Raw genomic sequence first — 24,180 nt, forward strand, 5'->3', positions numbered from 1 at the left:
AGGTCAGGAAGCAACAGTTAGAACTGGACGTGGAACAACAGACTGGTTCCAAATAGGAAAAGGAGTACATCAAGGCTGTATACTGTCATCCTGCTTATTTAACTTCTATGCAGAGTACATCATGAGAAACACTGGGCTGGATGAAGCACAAGCTGAAATCAAGATTGCCAGGAGAAATATCAATAACCTCAGATATATAGATAACACCACCCTTATGGCAGAAAGTGATGAAGAACTGAAGAGCTTCTTGATAAAAGTGAAAGAGGAGAGTGAAATAGTTGGCTTAAAACTCAACATACATGGCATCTGGTCCCATCACTTCATGGGAAACAGACGGGGAAACAGTGGAAACAGTGGCTAACTTTTGGGGGGCTGCAAAATCACTTCAGATGGTGATTGCAGCCATGAAATTAAAAGACGCTTACTCCTTGGAAGAAAAGTTATGACCAACCTAGACCGCATATTAAAAAGCACAGACATTACATTGTCAACAAAGGTCCATCTAGTCAAGGCTATGGTTTTTCCAGTAGTCATGTATGGATGCGAGAGTTGGACTATAAAGAAAGCTGAGCGCCAAAGAATTGATGCTTTTGAACTGTGGTGTTGTAGAAGACTCTTGAGAGTCCCTTGGACTGTAAGGAGATCCAACCAGTCCATTCTGAAGGAGATTAGTCCTGGGACTTCTTTGGAAGGAATGATGCTAAAGCTGAAACTCCAGTAGTTTGGCCATCTGATACGAAGAGCTGACTCATTTGAGAAGACCCTGATGCTGGGAAAGATTGAGGGCAGGAGAGAAGGGGACGACAGAGGATGAGATGGTTGGATGGCATCAGGACCCAATGGACATGAGCTTGGGTAGGCTCCAGAGTTGGTGATGGACAGGGAGGCCTGGCGTGCTGCAGTTCATGGGGTCGGAAGGAGTCAGAAACAACTGACACGACTGACACGACTGAGCAACTGAACTGAAGTAAACAAATAATTAGTATCTTTATTCTGGATACAAAGTATTCACTCCATGCTCAAAAATGCATCGACTACATCAAAGTAACAGAACAATAATGATGGGGAATTTCCTGGTGTCCAGTGGTTAAGACCACGTGCTTCTAGTGCAGAGGCTGCAGGTTCAGAACTGGGATCCCATATGACGTGGTGTGAACAAAAGTAATACTGATGAAAAAGTTCTATGAAAAATTAAATCAAAGAAACTCTATATGATGAAATCATCAGGACCATTTAATAGTACTGTTCATGTTGCCACCATGTAAAGAAATTGGTATTAATCCACTTGGGATATTATTCTAGTCATGCAATAGACTTGCCATGAAGTAGAAGCAAAGTAAGAATCTGTTCCCTTTTAAATATTTACCAGAAATGCTTATGTGATTCCAAAAATCTCTCCAATCCTTAATAATCTCAAACTCAAGAAAAATTCTCTCCAACATTATCAAGTCTGTCTATTTCCTCTTAACTTCAACAGAAAGGGAGTCATGGAGGGGCATGTAGTTACTATCTCGAAAAGAGTTCTTTAAATTCTCAGCAAATACTGGTAAATTGAAATCTAGTTTCTCAGATATTGGGTTGGCCAAAAGGTTAGTTTGGTTTTTTTTCAGTAAGATGGCTCTGCTGCTGCTGCTAAGTCGCTTCAGTCGTGTCTGACTCTGTGCGACCCCATAAACGGAAGCCCACCAGGCTTCCCCGTCCTAGTAGTATTCAAAAAATTTTGTTATAGTGTGATGGCTGTCATATCAGTGTACATTTAAAAAAAATAAAAACTGGTGAAATTTTGTGTAGCCATTTTAATAGAAGAAAAACTGAAGATAGAAGAAAAAGCAACATTTCAACATATTATGCTTTATTATTTCAAGAATGGTATTAATAAAAATGCAACTGTAATGCAAAAAAAGATTTGTAGTGTATGAAGAAGGCACTGTGACTGACTGTGTCAAAAGTGGTTTGCAAAGTTTTCATGCTAGATATTTCTTGCTGGACAATGCTCCAAGGATGAGTAACCAGTTGAAGCTCATAGAGATCAAATCAAGATATTAACTGAGAACAATCAATGTTATACCATGTGGGAGATAGCCAACATACTCACAATATCCAAATCATGCGTTGAAATCATTTGCACTATTGCGGTTATGTTCATCACTTCGATGTTTGGGTTCCACATAAGTTAAGTGAAAAAACCTTCTTGACCATATTTCCACATTCGATTCTCTACTTAAATGTAAATATTCTGTTTTTAAAACAAATTGTGACAGGCAATGAAAAGTGTATACTGTATAGAAACGTAGAATGGAAGAGACTGTAAGGCAAGTGAAACGAATCACCACCATCAGCACCCTTAGCTGCTTATTATTAATGAAATGCAAAAAACAAAAACAACAAGACAAAGGAAAACAATATCAAAACACCTAAGTTCATTAGTAGCCATGACCCATTCCCCTTTCTTACTCAGCCAGGTGTCCCTGACAACCATGAATCTACTTTAAAAAAAAAAAAAAAAGTTTTTTAAATAGGCTGTAATTTTTAGAGAAGTTTAGGTTCACAACAAAATTGAGAAGAAGGTGGAAACTCCACCTTGCCCTGACACATTCACAGCCTTCCCCAACATACCCTGCCAGAGTAGTGTATTTATTACAACTGATAAACCTACACTGACATCTCATCATTACTCAAAGACCATATTTTATGTCAGGGTTCTCTTGGTGCTATACAGTCTATGGATTTGGCATGCATCCACCAGTATTGTATTATACAGAGCAGTTTCAGTCCTACTAACCTTATGTGTTATCTCTGTTCATTTGCCTATTTTGGGCACTTCATATAAATGTAATCACACAGTATGAGGACTTTTTGTGTTTGGCTCTTTCATGTGAATAATTTTCTCAAGATTGATCTAATTTTTTTTTTTTTTGGCAAGTATTGGTATCTTATTTTGGTTTGGGTTTGCAATTCCCTAATGACTAAAGAAAGTGAAGTGACAAGTACCTAAAGAAGGCAGAAAGTGAAGAACTAAAGAGCTTCCTGATGAAAGTAAAAGAGGAGAGTGAAAAAGTTGGCTTAAAAATCAACATTCTGCGGTTCATGAGGTTGCTAAGAGTCGGACACAACTGAGTGACTGAACTGAACTGAATGACTAAAGATGTAGAGCAATTTTTCATGTGCTTACTGATTACACAGTCTTCCCTGATGGCATCCAGTCCCATCACCTCATGGCAAATAGATGGGGAAACAATGGCTGACTTTGTTTTTTGGGGCTCCAAAATCACTGCAGATGGTGATTGCAGCCATGAAATTAAAAGATGCTTACTCCTTAGAAGGAAAGTTATGACCAACATAGACAGCATATTAAAAAGCAGAAACATTACTTTGTCAACAAAGATCCGTGTAGTCAAGGCTATGGTTTTTCCAGCAGTCATGTACGATGTGAGAGCTGGACTATAAAGAAAGCTGAGCACCGAAGAATTGATGCTTTTGAACTGTGGTGTTGGAGAAGACTCTTGAGAGTCCCTTGGACTGCAAGGAGATCCAACTAGTCCATTCTAAAGGAGATCAGTCCTGGGTGTTCATTGGAAGGACTGATGTTGAAGCTGAAACTCCAATACTTTGGCCACCTGATTCAAAGAGCTGACTCATCTGAGAAGACCCTGGTGCTGGGAAAGATTGAGGGCAGGAGAGAAGAGGACGACAGAGGATGAGATGGTTGGATGGCATCACCGACTCAATGGACATGAGTTTGGGTGAACTCCGGGAGTTGGTGATGGACAAGGAGGCCTGGCGTTCTGCGGTTCATGGGGTCGCTAAGAGTCGGACACAACTGAGTGACTGAACTGAACTGAATGACTAAAGATGTAGAGCAATTTTTCATGTGCTTACTGATTACACAGTCTTCCCTGATGGCTCAGTAGGTAAAGAATCTGCCTGCAATGCAGAAGATGCAGAGACACTGGTTTAATTCCTCAATCAGGAAGACGCCCTGGAGGTCTTCAGTATACCTTCAGTACCCCTACTCTAGTATTCTAGCACATAAGTATGAACTTTTCCTCATTTTGCCATTGGGTTATTTTTCTTTTTGAGCTGTAAGAGGTTTTCACATATTTGAGATAAGGTCCCTTACCAATGTATGATTTGGAAATATTTCATTCTGTGAGTTGTCTTTTCACTTTATTGATTGTGCTCTTGGAGGCACAGAAGTTTTTAATTATGATGAAGCTCAATTTACCTACTTTCTGTTATTTATGTTTTGGTGTCATATTTAAGGAATCATTGCCTAACCCAAGATCACAAAATTATTCCAATGTTTTCTGCTAAAAGTTTTATAGTTTTAGCTTTTACATTGATGTTTTTGATCCAAGTGAGTTGATTTTTGTATATGATGTGAAGGAATAAGCCAATTTTATACTTTTGCATGTAGATATCCAGCTGACTCAGATTATTTCTGGACTTATAATTCTATTCTACTGATGTATATGCCTATTATCATGGCAGTAACAGCCTTGATATTCACATAGAATTTTAATTCACTTACTACAAATGAAACTAATGACATCAAATTAATATACTACTTACTTTTATCGCATCTCAGTATTTTCAAAATCTTCTTATATATTAGAAAGGTGTGTCATGCTTATGCAATTAACTGTTAAAATCTTATTGCATGATATGTATTTAAGGCAAAAGTGTACTTTAAGATAAAAACAAAATTATTCAGAAAAATTCTTAACTATAGAAATTCAAACACCATGGCAACAGAGGCCTCTATTTCAACCTTGAGCCTTTTAAGTAACACCTTAATGATTAAAGGGACATTTACATCCCACCACGGTAAATATGTATGTTTATATACATAGTTATTACCTATTGACCAGTTTTTTCCTTCTCTCCCTCTCCCTCCCATACAAGCATATATGAAATTTTAAAATTCACATGTAATCACATTTTAGAACCAGAAAAATTCTTGGAAATTATTTCCTATTTTTTATAGATGAACCAAACCCAGAGTAGTTAAATGAACTGCCCAAACTCATATAGGGAGAGAGCAAAATATCAGATATTAGAATCTAGGTTTCCAAATTTCTTTTCAACCACTGAATGCTAATTCATGTAAATATTTGCTCATTCAACAATCATTAAAAGGCGCTAGGCACTAGGCTTAGTGCTATAAATATGAAGATTGAATGACTGAGATCCTGCCCTCAAGGAGCCTACCATGAAAAGGAAAACAAACGCAAGGCAAATAGAAGGACAGAAATGCTACAACAGAAGTGTCTAACAAGTGCAATGAGACACAGGGACTTTACACATATTTTAAGGTTCATTTTATATTTTCACTAGCAAAAACAGAGCTTCTGCTTTGCTTTCCAAACAAATGAAAAAGACATACCAGGCCACTCAGGCCTAGATGATCATATAGCTTTCTAGTGGCAGGGGGTTTAGACCTCAGATTCACTATATCATAATGCAATAATCTTTCCACTATCACAAGTTAATTAATTGCCAATTGAGAAGTACTGTTAGATTCAAAGCTATAACACTGAATCTTGGATAGACATTCACTGTACTTAACATTAGGCTTATCTCTATCAGAGAACAAAAAGAGAATTACATAAATGGATACAGAGTCATGCTTTCAAAGTGGGACATATTCAAGAGGTACGGCAAGTATGTAAAAATTCTAGAGTTGTTTAGCTTTAAAATCTACAAAATGGAAGCTTCAGTCTCTTTCATAGTATGTTTTTTCTCCTTCAACTACATGGCTTTCTTTCTTTTTTTTTTTTTTTTTAATTTATTTTTAGCTCTCTGCTTACAAAGCAAGGAGAATTTTATCGGTATCATTAAATATCCTCCTTATGGACAACCTGAAAGCAATTCAGATTATTTCAGTCAAATAGGAAGTCATGGTTCCCTAATCTCTAACAATGAAAGAGAAATTACATTTATAAGATAGTTTTATTTAGAACATTTTCTTGTCTTCTCACTCAACAGTTTAATCTTGGACTTCCTATGGTATATAATTTATGCTGTCCTCCCAAAAAACATAAATAAAAGTTCGTACTTTCTCAAATGGAGGTTATTTAATCCTAAATGTCCCTTCACAGATAGAAGCCTAGTATTTGTTTTGGAGACAGAAAATAATTCCCTCTTGGATGCCTACAATCATTTCTAGTCATTCCTAGCTAAAAGTTTAACTAGGAAGTTCCTCTCTTACCTTCTGAAATTGGTGCAATCATTTACTTCTTCACTGTTTTTCCCCACCTAATGTCTCTAAATCAAACAGAACAAACATCTGGTTTTTATACTAATACTTTTAATTATTTCCAATTTCTGGGCATCTGACTTTTGTAGCATAACTTTTTAGCAAATTATTCCATAATCAACACGTGGAATAGCTGTGGCTAAAAAGGAAAAGATTTCTGTCTTATGTTCAGCCACATGGATTCCATACCTCTAGACACCGAAGACTAAAACTCCTCTGGCATTTTAAAAATTTTGCACTCTATGTGCAAATCTAATTGGTTTTCCACTGTCACTTATAAGTCTTTCCCAGCATTATTCTTTTCCAAAGTACCTTCTTTCCTCTTGTTTCCTTCACCCTTTTCCATCAAGTGTCCATGTTCAATATTATTTCTCCCCCTGCTCTCCCTCCACCCCTATGTATTAGCTGTAAAATAGATGTAAAGCTTGGTGTAAGTCCAAAAATTTTATGATCAAAATACATACTTAGCAAATTGTTTGGCTAAATCTTTCATGTATGATGAAAGATTATTACCACAATTCATTAGCAAATTATAGACTTTGAAATGTAGGCAGACAAATATTTGGCCCTGTATCAATCAATTTGGACCAGCTGGGTAGAAATTCACACAATCCCAGGAAACCCGGGAAGTGAGGTGCTCTTTCATTTTTCATTCACTTGAAACATTAAAGAAAAATTATCATTCTATAAAAATGTCCACTTCTCAAGATTTTAGCAGAGCTATTTTAGATTGAGTTTTATTTTCAGTCAATTACTACTTTAGTGGCCAATAAACTGATCATTTTCCTTGCAACTGACTGCAGAATAGTGCCTAATGCATATATAGGCATCTTGACTATTTTTATCTCAGTTTAAAAGCTAAATATTTAATAATGATTCTATTCCCCTAAAAAGCAGATGGGGGGAGAAGCTATGGGGACTCTACATATACTAAACCAGCCTGGAAACTAATTTTGCAGTTATTCATGATAAATAATATCATTAACATTCTTCCTCTGAGCCTCTCTTGCCTAGTGAGGTGACCCCTGTACAAAGATTCTGATTGATCCTGTGTGTCTGTTTTATGGGGACAGCTGCACTTTGGGAGCAACTTAAAACAAATTTCATCTAAGGGGCATCTAATCCAGTCCTTGGTACAAGACACATGGAAAAGTCAGTGTCAAAATTAAACAATGCCGGCTTTGCAATGAGCAGATGCTTTTGCCTTGCAGCTGTAAAAACCTTAAAACAATCCAGTACTCTACTGTCTGGTCACGCAATGACCACAAAGCAAGGAATACATTTTGTCATTTGCAGAAAATGTTTGCTATGAGCTTTTAAAGTCTTTTTCTTCTAAAAAAGTGCTTAAGAGAATAATAATAGGAATACATTGAGAGTACTGAGCAACAAAATTTTTTAAAGTATATTTGCTAAAATAGATACGTTTGAAAAAGGATAACTGCTTGGCTAAATAGTATTAGGCCACATACAAGACACATTAGACAAAAGAAAAATTACCATATGCAGACATTTTAAGAGGTTATAGACAAATAACGTTTGGTATATAGATAAACACGTAAATATTTCCTATATGCAGACCTTATTTTTATACACCAAGTCTTAGTCTAGCTTATGTATAAGCACTTTATGTTCATCTACCTACCCACCCTTTGATTTACTTCTTTGTTTTTGTTTATGTTTTTGCTGGGGGGAGAGTGGGAAGATGGGGAAAATATAATTCTCTTTTGTATTTTTATAATTATATAAAGGAGGCTACATAATTTTCTTTAATATTTTTATATCTATATAAAGGAAGCTATATAATTCTTATTTTATGCCTAGAGGATAGTAGAATGTTAAAACACATCTCAGCTTAAGTAATGTGGTATTTACCAAGGTATATAAACCACAGTATTTTCCAACCTTTACCCACAGAAGAGAATCTTATCTCTGACATTCAGGAATCTAGGGGTTAATATTTTAATACTGAAATAAACTCTTCTTCATGAGGAGAAAAGCTCCAACTACTGTGTGTGTGAAACCAAAGATTGAGCCCCACCTAAACAAATGACTGCATGGTCATGATCAGTCCACTTCTGCTATATGAGGGTCTGGCTTTAAACATAGCTTTTTATGGTACCTATAAGAAAGAGAATCTAGTAGTCTTACCTTTATTTTAAATAGTCTACTGTAAAAAAAATTTTTTCAGTAAGTTCCCCTAATCATTCAGATTTTTTCTTGAAATCTCTTTTCCCCCAACAATATCAATTCATTAACACCTCATTGCTTATAAATTTCACTGGATATTTTGTTAGTTGAAAGTCTGGGGATTCCCCTTATATTCCTCTCCAGCCTACAATTTATATTTGAATGAACAAGTCCCAAAGTAATGACTGCATTAATAGGAAATTAATTTAATTTAATTTAAATATCAAGCAGCATGCTATCCTCTTCATTAAAGGTCTTTGAAAAGTAAAATTTTAAATGTTTTTGTGGTTGTCTTTATTTCTATATTTTAGATAAACATGTAAATATTTAAATATTCTATATTTTATATGTCTAATTTCTATATTTTATTTTCTAAGAATATAACTAAAACATATTGACATATAAAGCATATTGGTACATTATGCCAAAATGTAAACTCTAGACATTTATTTTTTTGTAAAATGTTTATAATTATCACATAAGTCATATACTATTGGTATGATTCTGCTGTTCTTTGCTAATGGCTATATTTAAAATAAACTTGATTACAGTGTAATATGTGCCATTAAACAAAAGTAAACCATGGAACAAAAATATATCATAAGAGAATTATGCCCAAAATATAAAAATGCACAAAATAATTTGCATGTGATCCTTTGTATTTTAATCCATATACCTTAGAATAAGAATTAATTATTTTACATTGTCAGTATTCCAAGTTAGAATTGTACACAAACAGCTTTAAGAATAAAAAATAACTATAAATTTGCACAAACTAGGTTTGCTTTTACTTTCTTTCTAATTTTATAATAATTTTGGTTACTAATCAGAATTATGCTAAGCAGAGCTATGCAAAAACAATTTGGAAGTTCATTTGAACTTAAGGTTATTAATTACACAAGTCCAATTTACATTTAATGGACTTTAATACATTATATATTTTTATGGTACCATGTGGAGATCTGGAAAAATGGTTGGCTCAAATAACTGGTTCTTTTTTAAGGGCATTTTATCCCTTTCGGTTTACTCAGTAACAGCGATATATTTTTTAAGTATATATTTTACTCAAAAAATTCATAAGTAAGTCACAAACCAAAAGCTAACAGATGTGTGACTTCTAATTAGTTATAATAATCTCTGCTTCAATGCCATTAGAATGAGCCTTTCTTTTCTTTTGAAAACTAAAAAAGCTTTCCTTTGAATTTTAAACTGTCAGGGTGCTTCAAAGTCAATGTACAAAATCTGCTTTGATTAAAATTTTAGACATCTACAGTGATAACTTTATGAAAGGAAAATATTAAATTATAATTATCCTAAACAGACACAGTCTTGTGAAACTAACCCTACATTCATGTTAAAACACAAAGAGTTGAATATAATGAATTTGATTCATCCTCGAACACAAAGCTTCACCACAGTAAACTCAGTCAACTGTTGCTCTTGCGCCTATATTCATGGTGCTTAAATAGCGCACTTTAAAACAAAAAAAACTCCAATTGGCTTTTCAGACATCCACCCTCCCCAAAAATAACGCACTTGAAAAACTCAAATGATATGAAAGGCTTCAAGGCCTCTTTTCTCCCTTTCATACCCCCTTTTTTTTTTTATTTCTGTTTGCAGTAATCTGCCTTTCTCTTTCTCTTTCTCATTGCTACAGAGCAAGCGAGGAGGCTCAGAGCTTTGAAAAGGGGGCTCAGTGTGTAATGGGTCTACTAGAATTAATTTACTTGCACCAAATCCATTGAGCACAGAGGGATTTTTTTCCTCCCTCTCTCTCTCCCTCTCTCCTCAAATCATTTGGAGTCGAACGCAGCCCCCCAGCCTTTGTAATTCTAGTAAAGCACTTAAAGTGCACAGTAGGTGTTCATGAGGACCATCTGGTCAAAAGCAAAACAAGCTGCTGATTTTGCCTTTGAATAGAATGAAGCAAGTGTGAATTAGTCTCTTCAATTAGCACTATTACAACCTGTCAAGTGCATATTGTAAAACAGGATTATTACAGTATTGGTCACCAGTGCAATTATTTACTCTCTGCCTTTTCTTGCATATAAAAATGTCTTATGTTTATTAGTTTCTGAAAACTGAACATAATATCTCTTACCACAGGCATTTAAAACCTACCAACACACAAATCACAGATGATGAAATACAGTCGGCCAAGAAGTTGTTAGAATACCCGTACCTTAAGTAACAAAGGTCTAAACCTCTGTCAACTTTTTAACAAAATTTCATTGTTTCTATCTTCTTGAAATGTAGGAGAAGAAATACTTACATGGGCTAAAAAAAAAAAAAAAGCCCAATGGAGATAATTTTAAAATACTTTCAGAGGGAGAGAAAGACTTGTCAGTTCTAATGGCTGCATTGTAAATATTAAATGTATTTCCTAAGGAGATAATTTATTAAGCATCACAGAAAACCCCAATATTTATAAACTGATCATTACTTATTTATTCATTTGAAATAGCATAACTTCAACACATCTCTGTTATAAAGTGCAACGTGAAACTTATAATATACATGCATATTTAAAAGAAACTTATAATCTCCTTTCCTGAAAGCTGAATAAAGGCTTGAATTCACTGCCCAGTTTCTTAAGAAATTATCTTTTATTCTTGCTTAGGTATCATTTGTGATTTCAAATTAAAAAAAAATCAGACTATGATACATGCTAATTAAAATGGGTTCATTCTAATTGAGCTTATATGTCATTTATCTTGCAATAAAAATAAACCACTTAAATTTTTAATTAAGCACACAATTTAATTTATCCTATTGCATATGAACATTCTCAACTCCCTACTCTTCAGTTCTGTGCCAGCAGCCCCTACACTCTCCATACTGGAAAACAAACAAACCAACAAACTGTATCTAAAACATATATAGAAAGGGCACATTAGTTAAGAAGTTACAGTCAATACACTACTAGAAAATTGCTCCTTAGTATAACCTGTAAAAGACTACATATTTAATTACTGGTACTAACCTCTAGCACTAAAGGAGAATAGTTTGAAATATATGTTAGTCAAGCAAGTTAAGAAAGTAGGAAAAGAAAAATGCACACAAAACCCTAACAGGAATTTCAATTTGCAGAATCAGAATTAGCCTCATGAGTTCACAGTTATTTAGCTGACATTATTTTCAAGGACTGGTATGATTTATTTAATTTACTTCTACTTGCTAATTCAAATTTGTAGCTTCCTACTTAACAATCACTAGTATTAGTAGTAAAATGTTCTACTATTTCATCCAAGATGTATCTTTATAGGTTGTCAATTTTTCCCTTTAATTCCCATTAAGAAATAAATCAACATTAACAAGAACAGTGAGAATTTTAGGATAAAGTGAAACTCAGAAAAGAATTTAAACAATTCCAATAGCTATTCATCATGCCTTCTGCTGTATGAGACATGGAATACTCCATGATTCAGAACCAAAATTACTTTGTTTCTTTAATCCTTATTATTCTGGGTCATGTGTATATTCCTTAAATTTGTATGACATCTACAAAGCAAAGTGGATATTTTGTCTAACAGGAGCTTCTGCAATAGCAAGATGGACAACAAAGAATTAGTTTCCAAGAAAAGTTGGCTTGATTTCAGGGACTTTATATCCTTTTCCACACCTGGGATTAGGATTTACAGTAGGCAAATCAATCTTTTCTTCTCCTTAATTTAACCAATCCCAAGTGCATTTGTAACCACAGATCTTTAATAGTATTTGAAGACAGAATTACTTAGATCTATACAATTAACTGTTTAAAAAATCTAAACTCTCAGGGTAGAAAATTCATTAGATTAAGGTAAGATTGTTTAAATTTTCAAGGAAAGTCACTACAGTGTGCCAACCAGCTGATTGAGGACCCCAAAAGTAGAAATATCATGAAATTATCATTACATTATTTGATAATTTTTATAAACTATCTTGTCATAATGGAAAAGGATAATGGATTTTTTATTCTTATGACTACTTGCAACCCTCCATTTTGACCTTTTTATACTAATATTGCTTTTTCCTCAAGTAGGAGGATAATGTAAGTGGAAGGATTTGTAAAGAGCTTAAAAAAATAACCTCAATATCTAACTAGCTTAAATTAAAGTCTAGAGCACCCAAAGGACATAAGTCATGCATTGTAAGGCAAGAGACCACAGAGCCAGAATGAACAAACACTTGTACAACTATTGGTTTATCACCACTAACTTACATGAATATATGGTCAGTGAAGAGTTATTTAAAATTCAAACTGCATCTAAGTTCTATTTTCCAAGTCAGTATTTTTTAAAATGTATTTTGTTAATTAAAAGTTGAAATTATAGTGCCTTTTTCAATCCTATTTCATTTAAAAGAACTTTCCCTTTAGGGTGTAAATATTACAAGAGTTTTCTTTTTAAATTATAAGACTTTCAAAATACCCCCAAAATGATATTTTTCCCACCTAAAACAAAAATAATATACTATTAAGTGAAAAATAAAATCAAGTTTAAAAAAAAATTTCTTCCTTTCTCTCATATGTTGCTTAGAATTCTTCTTGAACCTTTTAAACAATACTGAAAAGAGATTTCTGAAACTGGTGACAAAAATTAATTTACAAGTTAGATTATATGATATCATTAAGCTTTCACAGTAATAGCAAAATTTCTAGCATTTATAAAGTAACATTGTAAAATCATTTCAAGATTATATTTTTGTTGTGTGGCAACCTGACTTTCCATCTGGCTACTACAAATACAAATACTACATGTAGTTAAGTGTCACTGTGTGTTGCAAGGCTGTAGCATAAGACCATTTTGTCCTCCTGAATCCCCTTACAGGTATTCCACAAGTTGCAGAAGTCTCAGGGTTAGGCCTACAGAATAGGACCCAAGGCCTAAAGAGTATAATCCACATTCCTTTTCTAACCTGTACAGAATAAAATAGCCTATGTGTAACTGTCTGCCCACAGATATTAGAAATGAAAGTATTTATTTTTTTCCTGGTAACTAGTATTACAAAATATTACTTTAGGTCAACTTTTGAAAAAGGGAAAAAAAAGAGAGAGAGAGAGAGAAAAGGAAAAAAAAAAAAGAAAAACCAAACTCTTGTTAAGAAATACATTTAAGGACATCCATCTACAAAAATATTTTTGAGACATTTTTCATTTAGAAAATGATGTAAAAAGATTTACTGTTTTCAAGTCCTTGAAGCTTAAAATATATTTGATAATCTAAATAGCAGGCTACAGAGGACAGTTTCAGCCAACGGTGGCGTACAATGGCACATTTACAGAATTTTAAATATTTCTTTTAATAATTGATGTAGTCATTTTGAATCATTCTGCATAGGATATCAGGTGTGAGCAGATTGCATTAACGCTGCTTAAACATTTCAACTTGTCAGTATGGCCAACTCGATTTCGGAAATATTTGCAGTATTTTCCCATCGAAACAGTAATAAAGGCAAAATAAATATATGCCACTACTTTATAATCACCGAACATTAATGAATATTTTATGTCTTTTTAAATCTCCCTGTTTAATTTAAAAGGGTGAAATTAAGTCTCCTCCCTGCAATGTGCCAATTATCTGTAAATCAAACAATAACTTGGCCATTATGCTCCTTTTTGTTAATATAAGAGAAGCTAATTTGAAAACACTGAATGGCATTTTTAGACTATCGGTTTAATAGTCCTCTCTGCCCTCTTGTGGGAGAAAGTTGAAACACACTCAAACTATAAAAACTGGGAATGTTAAAACAAAAATACAATACACAAAAAAAGGGAAAATTTTGGCTATAAAAATCTCAACCAAAAAGAAAATAGGACAGTCTATATTTATCCTTCATGCACTATACTAGTCTTCAACTTAAAAAAGTAAATCAATAACAATGAAATTTATCTCTCATTATCTGTGCTTTTCTTCATTAAATTGAGGTTATTTATTATGAAACTAAATTTCTTATTTAATTTTATTCAATATATAATTTAAATTTCATAATCATGAGGTTCCAAGAATAACTTTCCAATAGGGCCAGAGTTATTATTTTTATTTTATTATTTTTAACATAAAAACAACAATGATTCTTCAAGGAATTAAAATTTTAAATTCAGAGAACAGAACATCCATTTTAGAGATTTTAAATGAAATGGCAGTTACTATATTTAAAACCTTAGAAAAAATCAAATAATTTAAACCTAAAATTCAAATTAGGGGCCAAAAAATTTTTTTAATCTTAGTTACTAGTCAATAAACTATTCAAGTGATAAACAGAGAAAATAAACTTCATGTATTGAGTTATTTATGCCAAACTCAGCAGCTGAAATTTATTGATAAAATGAAAAAAGAAAACCATTAACTCTCCAGCCATTTCAGAAACAATTCATATACTTCTGAAGTATGATTAGGATGGAAACTTGTTATTTCAATATGGTATTAATAATTAGTTTAAGCAATATAGTCCAAAAAATTTATGAAATAATCCAAGATTAAACATGATTAATAAAAACATGATTAGATACGATTGCTGTCTTCATATCTTACAAGAGGTAATGTGACATAATCATTTCACTGTTTTTAAACACAAGTCTCATCATAACCTTACACATATCTGCCCCGCCCCATCCAAGGAGATAAATTACTAGCTTTTAGGTGGGTGGGGCCACAGACAAGAAGTTACCTCTTCTCTCTTGGGGAAGGTTCTTTTTTGAAACAGCGGCCCTGGTTGGCTCCATTGAAGAAAATACTGACACTATAAATAGATTCTTATTAGATACTCTGGGCAAAATGACTGGGTTCCTACAGCATCTCTAGAATACTGCCCAAGGCTGGAATTCAGCTGCTTAAGAAAAGCCTCTTCAATTCCTTTTGGAAGCAGGCAGGATACACATTATAAATAATACATTTGAGAGCAACCGTTCAAATAAAATATAAGCATGTCTGAAAATGCATGCTATCAATAATTTCCAAATTAGTATACTGAATAATTACTATAAAACTGTGAAATATATAACAATGAGTTATTTTTAAGAAAGGTTTTAAAAGTTGACTATTTTAAGAATTATCAAGAGCTTTCATTTACGACATCTATCTTTCTAGGTCAAGTAATATATCTACAGTAATCATTGATGCTCCAGTTAATTAAAATTAAGAAGCCAATAATGAAACATACAGAGAGTTTCCAACCAGAACAGATAAGCCCTCTTTAACAGGGTCAACATTAGCTATAATGAGCTACCTTTATTCCTTAACTGTGAGACATAACTCACCTCTTGAATGGTACTGCTTCCTGAGAAGTTCAGGTTGTACTCCCGCTGGACTTCTCGGTGGGTGATGATCAGCATGAAGTTTTGATTTAATGACTCCTGCAGGGCACTGAAAGGGTTGAAAGAAAAACAAGGACTCTGAGATGAACAAGTTCTAGCATGCTTTACAGTTAGCTGCAAAAACCCCAGGAGTACCATAACCTCCACACAGGCATGTCCAGGCCCAATGTTATCATCTTTTCAGCTTCTAAAGGCAAGAGAGCATACTGAGAACAACCAAGGGGAGCTAACTTGTTAACTCCTTCTCTACCAAGGTGTTTTAAACTTCAATTATAAATACATTGCATACATAAGAATTTCTACAAGTTATATGCTATTGCCTACATATGTATTTTCGCCAAGAGAAGCAAGTTTGTCAACTATATTAAATTCCAAACATGCTACTAAAATGTACACTCAAAGACTAGTTTCCAAGTGAAACAGCAATTCTGGAAGAACACAAATTTGAAACTATACTCATGAGTATTGTATAGGAACAGAAATACAGCTTCAGTAAAAATTGAGAAACCATTGAAATCTACAGAACTTTAATTGCTATACCATAATTCCCTCAAAATAACATGCTTTCACTTAGGACTCAGAAAAACCCAGTATTTAGAAACAACATTAAGCTCTGTGCCAAAGTTCCAAACAGTAAGAAATGTGCCAGAATCATGAATAATAAATACATTTAGCCACATAAATTAAGAAACATAAACCATGGTTCGTTTATGATAATATTAAAAAACACTAATAGCAATAAAAATTTTTAAATGTCACCATTACATATGAACAATCTGTATTGCTAGCCTCAAGTGTAATTATGCCATACTTATGGAATAAAAAACAATATACGATTCTGGCCTTCATCACTCCTCCGTTGCCAATATGTAACTATGGGATAGATATACATACAAAGTAAGATTAGAATTAGGCAGTTATCTGTAACTTGGTGTCTCCCATAGGGTTCACAGGTTAATTACAGATTCAAAATATCTAGGAAACACCAATATACAGCATGAAGTATTATTAATCAAAATCAAAGAAAACAATACAGTTTATTTGGGCAGGGACCTTTGTCAGCCTTACCACTTAAGCGCAATGTCTGGCACACTTTAGATAAATATTTGTTAAATAATGAATAAATTATAAATTCACAAGGCAAGAGCAATGTTATCTTCTGGTAAACTACCATGGGAATCAAGATTCTGATTTTTATTCATTTATTTATCAATATTACCTGAATGCCTTGCATTATTCCAGATGCTAAGGAAACCAACGCAAATAATATACAGCTCCTGTTCATGAAAACCTTCACAATCTAATGAGGGCAGACGGATACATAAACAGCTGTAGTATAATGTAATAAGTAAAACTGAGAAATCGAAAAAAGTACAATGAAAACTGAGAAGGAAGTGCTTAATTGTGCCTTAGTGAAAGGATGAAAGGGCTAAGGAAAAGCTTCAGAGGAGAAGAAAAATATAAACAGAAACTTAAAGGACCTTAGAGTTTATTAATGAAAGGGATGAAATTTTTGGTTTGGGTAAGAGAGATGGGTAGCACTTCTTAGACAATGAAATAACACACAGAAGAACACAGCATGTTCATTCATTTAGTCAACATGTATTTATTGAGCACCTACCTACGTTTATGACACCATTCTAGGAACTAGGCATACGAACAAAAAAACTACGGTCCCAGTTTTCATAAAATTTATATTCTAATAAAGGAAACAATACTCAAGTAAATGAATAAGTAACTTTAGAAAATGCTAAGTGTTGTGAAGGAAATAAACAGGATTGTAAAAGGTAGCAGAGGGGCAGGGGGAAGGGAATTATTTTCAATAGACTAGCTGGGGAAGACATCTCTGAGGAAGTGACATTTAAGTTGAGGCTGGTATAAGAAAGAGATAGCAGAAGTCTGATCATGTAGGTCCTTACAGACCACAGTAAAGAACTTGATATTTATAGTAATTGCAAAGGAAAGCCATTGGAGAGTTTTACACTGGGAAATGGCTAAGATCTGATTTACACTTACATTTATACAACATCATTCTGGTTGCCCTGGCTACAGTGTGGAAGGAGTCAAGGCATGGCTGGTCTCAGCAAGAAATGATGGTGGCTTATGCTAATGAGGGTAGCAGAGGCAGAGATAGTGAAGAGTTGCTAGGTTCAACTGTATTTTAAAGGAAGAAACCAGATAGCTTACTAATGAAATATAAGAGAAAACATAACTCCAAGGCTGTCTAAGCAAATGGAAAGATGAAACTGCATTTGACAAAGAATCAGGTTAAGAACAGGCTGGGTGGAAAAACTAAGAGTGAAATTTTGTATATATTAAAGTTTCAGGTACCTACTAAAGATCCAAAAAGAGATATGATTTACAGTTGTGTATAGGAACTGAGTGTCAAATAAGTCAGCTTAGAGCAGGAATCAAGATTGCCAGGAGAAATATCAATAACCTCAGATATGCAGATGACACCACCCTATGGCAGGAAGTGAAGAACTTAAGAGCCTCCTGATGAAAGTAAAAGAGGAGAGTGAAAAAGCTGGCTTAAAACTCAATATTCAGAAAACTAAGATCATGGCATCCGGTCCCATCACTTCACGGGAAATAGTTGGGGAAACAGCGGAAACAGTGACAGGCTATTTTTTGGGGCTTCAAAATCACTGCAGATGGTGACTGCAGCCATGAAATTAAAAGACGCCTTGCTCCTTGGAAGAAAAGTTATGACGAACCTAGAAAGCATATTACAAAGCAGAGACATTACTATGCCAACAAAGATGCGTTTAGTCAAGGCTGTGGTTTTTCCAGTTGTCATGTATGGATGTGAGAGTTGGACTATAAAGAAAGTTGAATGCCCAAGAATTGATGCTTTTGAACTGTGGTGTTAGAGAAGACTCAAGTCTTGAGAGTCCCTTGGACTACACGGAGATCCAACCAGTCCATCCTAAAGGAGATCAGTCCTGAATATTCACTGGACTGATGTTGAAGCTGAAACTCCAATACTTTGGCCACCTGATGGGAAGAACTGACTCATTTGAAAAGACCCTGATGCTGGGAAAGATTGAAGGCAGGAGGAGAAGGGGACGAGAGGATGAAGTGGTTGGATGGCATAATGGACTCAATGGACATGAGTCTGAGTAAATTCTAGGAGTTGGTGATGGACATGGAGGCCTGGAGTGCTGCATTCAAAGGGATTGCAAAGAACTGGACACAACTGAACGACTGAACTGAACTGAGAGCAGGAGAGTTGATAGCACATAAAACAGCATCCCCCTATCCTCAGTTTCCACTTCTGCAATTCCAGTTATCTGCAGTTAATCAAGGTCCAAAAATATTAAATGGAAAAATTCCAAAAATAAACAATTTCTAAGTTTTAAATTGCAGGCTATTCTGAATAGCGTGATGAAATCGCATGCTCTCCTGCTCCATCCCACCTGGGTTATGAATCATCCCTATGTTCAGAAGTCATTCAGCAGTTATCTTGGTTATCAGATCTACTATCACAGCGCTTACATGCAAGCAAACCCTAATTTTACTTAACAGCCACAAAGCACAAAAGTAGTGATAGTGGCAATTTGGATATGACAAAGAGGAGCCATAAAGTGCTTCCTTGATGTGAACAGGTAAAAGTTAAAAGAAATAAAAATGTCTACTGAGTTTGCTAAACTCAACAGTAAGAATGAATTTTCTTCCATTAAATTGTGATGAAGGAAAAAGAAATCGTACTAGTCGCAGTCTCACTTCTACTTCCAAAAGTTATGGCTACAGTGCCTGAAAGCGCTTAATTAAGAAAAGGCATTGTATTTACACAATAAGATATTTTGAGAGAAAGTCCACATTCCTGTAATTTTTAATACAGTAATTGTTATAACTTCTCTATCAACATTTATTGTTTATCTTTTACCTAATTTAATAGTGTGCCTAATTAATAAATTAAACTTTATTATAGGTATGTATGTACAGGCATACCTCATTACATTGCACTTTGCCAAATCAATATACATTGATTTTTTAGACAGAACTCTATTATACATTTAACAGACTACAGTATAGCATAAACATAAGTTTACATGCTTAGGGAAACCAAAAAATGCATTTGACATGCTTCATTAGTGGCTCACATGGTAAAGAATCTGCCTGCAATGTGGGAGACCCAGATTCAATCCCTGGGTTGGGAAGATCCTGTGGAGAAGGAAATGGCAATCCACTCTGGTATTCCTGCCTGGAGAATTTCATGGACAGAGGAGCCTGGCGGGCGAAAGTCCATGGGGTACGACTAACACTTTCACTTTCATTTCATTATGATATTTGCTTTATTGCAGTGGTCTGGAATTGACTTTAAAATATTTCTGGGGTGTGTGCCTGTATAAGAAAAAACACAGTACATGTAGAATTTTGTACTCTTTGTAGTTTCAGGCCCACCATGGATGGCAGGACTACTATAGATAGTATTTAGATTTTGTAGTCCCTACCTCAAAAAAAAATCATCTAGGGAACCAGAGAAAGAGGAGAAAGGCCAAGATGGAGCCCTGTGGCATTCCAATAATTCGAAATCAAGCAGGGAGAAATCAATGAAAAGGAGATTGATAAATGGCCAGTGAGATAACAGAAAAACCAAGGTAGCCAAAAGACATAACCATTTTAATTAGGAGGGCATAAGCAATTATGTCAAACGATACTTGAGTTTTACATGCAGTACAGCCAGAAAAAGTGATCATGTTCAGGAAATTGCGGAAAGCTCAGTGTAACCACAATAAAGGGTATATGAGAGGACTATGGTGAAGCTCAAAAAGTAGGCTAGGTCAGTGCTGGAATGGGTAGCCATTCTCTTCTCCAGGGGATCTTCCCAAGCCAGGGATTGAACCCAGGTCTCCCACAATGCAGAAGGATTCTTTATCATCTGAGCCAACAGAGAAGCCCCTCAATATACATACGTATGTCAAATGAATCTGGAGTTGGAAGTGGCAAGACTGGAAAGTCTACTTGCAGTTTCAAGGTCTTGCATGGGTAAACCTATTTCACAATTATTCTCTAGAATTCAAGCTCTAGAGTTTGGCTGACTTCCCCTCACATCAAAAACTTTACACCAAACTCACTTTGATCTCGATTCATATTGTTTTCATCCTTCTTTACATCCCTGTCCTCCCAAATACTGCACATGTGAGTGAGTGAGTGAGTCACTCAGTCATGTCTGACGCTTTGCAACCCCATGGACTGTAGCCTACCAGGCTCCTCCATCCATGGGATTTTCCAGGCAAGCATACTGGAGTGGGTTGCCATTTCCTTCTCCAGGAGATCTTCCCCACCCAGGGATTGAACCCAGGTCTCCCGCGTTGTAGGTAGACGCTTTACTATACTATATATATATAAGGTATATATATATATACACCTTATTTAATACTTATTTATAGTGTGTTTTGTAAGGTTTGCTTTGTTTCATGTGTGGAAGGCCTGAATTCAAGACTGCAACCCTTTTGAAGGTAAGTATTTTATCATTCATCTGTATTTCCCTTGGCATTAGCATCTGAAAAGTGATTCAATGAAATCCTATATTTAAGAAATAATTCTGCATATAGTTTAAAAACTATATTTGATTCTATGTTCTTTGTACACTAGCATTCTATGTCCCAAATAGCTAGGCTGCTTTGAGGATGTAACAATGAATAAGACCCCTGACTGCTAGAAGCTCACAACTCCACTTTCTATAATTATTTGATTCTTATTTATAATAATATAGGAATCAAAGACATAATCACTGACCTCAAGACAGACTAGTCTGAGTTAAAACTTGAGGATTTTGGAAAAGCGAACAAGTACTTTGAAGTACTATGAAGAAGAATAGATGGTAATTTTATTAAGTAGATAATGGAGGTAATTTCAGACATAGACTAGTTTGAGCAGAGATAGCAACTGGAGAATACAGGGAAGGGTATAGAAAGCAATGAAGAAGTAGTATAAGAGGATGTAAAGAACGGTTTCTGAAAGAGGAAACTTGAAAAACATTAAAGACCAACATTATGGAAGCTTTAAACGCTAGGCTAAGGAATTCAAAATTCCAGAATTCTTGATTATTATATACAGAGATCCTCTTATCTTTACATATGAACCTACACAAATGCTTAATACCCTTAGTGCTTGCCTTTATGTAATTCCTTAGATACGTTTCTTGATCCTGATTTGCAAACTTGTGCAATAACTTTGGAAAAAGGTTTGCCAGGACCAGCACTGACTGCCAGAATAGATTAGAACAATTTAGTCTAGTGCTACAATTTTCTAGTAGCCCTGGGGAAGGGTAAGTTTGGCAAGAAAAAACATTTATGGCTTTAAACTGTTTGGGAGTCAGAGACAGATTTGAATTCCTGCTTCATTACCTGCTAGTTGTTGCAAGTTGTCCCCCACCTCCACAATAACACATTCTTTGAATACTATTATGCCACCATCAGTCAGTCAGTCAGTTCAGTCGCTCAGTTGTGTCTGACTCTTTGCGACCCCATGAATCGCAGCACGCCAGGCCTCCCTGTCCATCAACAACTCCCGGAGTTCAGTCACACTCACGTCCATCGAGTCAGTGATGCCATCCAGCCATCTCATCCTCTGTTGTCCCCTTCTCCTCCTGCCCCCAATCCCTCCCAGCATGAGTCTTTTCCATTGAGTTAACTCTTCACATGAGGTGGCCAAAGTACTAGAGTTTCAGCTTTAGCAACCTCAGACTCCAGCCTGATTCATTCACTTAGCTGTTTGGCTACTCTTCAATGAGTGTGGACAGTAAAGAATCTGCCTGCAATGTGGGAGACCTGGGTTCGATCCCTGGGTCCAGAACATCCCCTGAAGAAGGGAATGGCAACTCACTCCAGTATTCTTGCTGAGAGAATTCCATGGACTGAGGAGCCCAGTGGGCTACAGTCCCTGGGGTCGCAAAGGGTCGGACACGACTGAGCAACTAACACATTCACTTTTCATGCTAGGATAGTTAGCCACAGTTAATCCACCTTCAAGCAGTCTTCTTTCACCTTCAAAATGCAAAGTCATTCATGCTATTTCAACTTTGACCTTCAGAATAGCTCTAAGGGTAACTGCCAACCAAAGTAGATGGATGAGAAATAACACAAAACGTTTTTTTGTTTCCCTTAATGGTTTTCTCTTCAATTAGATGGAGAAGGAAAGTGTTAGCAAATGCAGAAAATTTTCAGAAGCAGTTGAATTTTATCTCAATGCAAGAAGTGGTTTTAAATAGAAATCTATTCTCTCCTCGGAGAAAGCAATGGCACCCCACTCCAGTACTCTTGCCTGGAAAATCCTATGAACGAAGGAGCCTGGTAGGCTGCATTCCATGGGGTCGCTAAGAGTCGGATACGACTGAGCGACTTCCCTTTCACTTTTCACTTTCATGCACTGGAGAAGGAAACGGCAACCCACTCCAGTGTTCTTGCCTGGAGAATCCCAGAGACAGGGGAGCCTGGTGGGCTGCCGTCTATGGGGTCACACAGAGTCGGACACGACTAACGCGACTTAGCAGTATTCTCTCCTCACTGGTTTTTAATGTATTATTCTCCATTGTGATTTTCCTTTCAGTTTTAATAGCTGCATTTACCAACAAGGAGATGGTTGTTTCTACAAATAGACAACAGTTATTAAAACTCACCATTACTCTACCCTCAAATACAAACTGAAATTAACATTTAAAAGGTAATGAAAATCACATACATTGTCCCCAAGCTTCAAACTGGTAGGTATTTGCAAAGACTACAACACAATGAATGTTAATATTTTAAAGCAGTTAGTGGCAAAGCGCACATTTACCATCTCATAATTTTCCAGCCAGTTTCTTAAAATTCAAGCTGGGGGGAAGGGCAGAAGGAGGGAGGTACATTCTAAGAGAGGGAACTATAAAAAGACAGACAGATAGGTAAATAAATAGATATCCACCTCCTTAAATTTTTCAGTATGATAACTAAGCATTAGTATCTAATACCAACAAAATTCTAGAAGTAGTTTCAATAGAACATCCCTTCTCTACTTTCATTTTTGTCCACAAATCTTGCCCTTCCAGTGCTCTTTCATTAGCAGAATGTCCATCTCTACCTGGGGGGGAAATCCCATTCCAATTTAATTATGAGCATTTATCAGGAACAGTGAAGTCATCTGTAAAATATCTGCCTTCTAGTGAATAACAACTTTATTTTAATGCACTGATTTAGTTTAATACATTTTATAGTCCTTTCTAGTTTTTTCTTTTGGGGGCCAGGCAGGGGTGGGTGGGGGGTGGATTGACCATAAGGAGAAAATAGCATTCAGCAAATCTTAACACAGGCCCCAATAAATAAATCTGAAGTTACAGACATTTTTATACCTGTGAACATAAAAAGTCATAAATTACTGGCTTCCATATGTCAAGTATGGATAAAACAACATTAAGAAAATATATATAACAGACTTTACTGTCTTGACTTTATTT

General features: G+C 35.3%; 1 protein-coding gene across 2 annotated transcripts in view; it reads right to left on the bottom strand.

Moving 5' to 3' along the window:
- The window catches only part of FAF1 (Fas associated factor 1), a 487,841-nt gene that overhangs the window by 258,849 nt on the left and 204,812 nt on the right, over positions 1 to 24,180 (bottom strand). For both annotated transcript variants that reach the window (XM_069590953.1, XM_069590963.1), the window contains one exon: positions 15,684 to 15,789. In XM_069590953.1, the coding sequence (XP_069447054.1) occupies positions 15,684 to 15,789 (106 nt within the window). The remainder of the gene's footprint in view (positions 1 to 15,683; positions 15,790 to 24,180) is intronic.

This window comes from Ovis canadensis, chromosome 1 (genome assembly GCF_042477335.2).
Source record: "Ovis canadensis isolate MfBH-ARS-UI-01 breed Bighorn chromosome 1, ARS-UI_OviCan_v2, whole genome shotgun sequence".
NCBI lineage: Eukaryota > Metazoa > Chordata > Mammalia > Artiodactyla > Bovidae > Ovis > Ovis canadensis.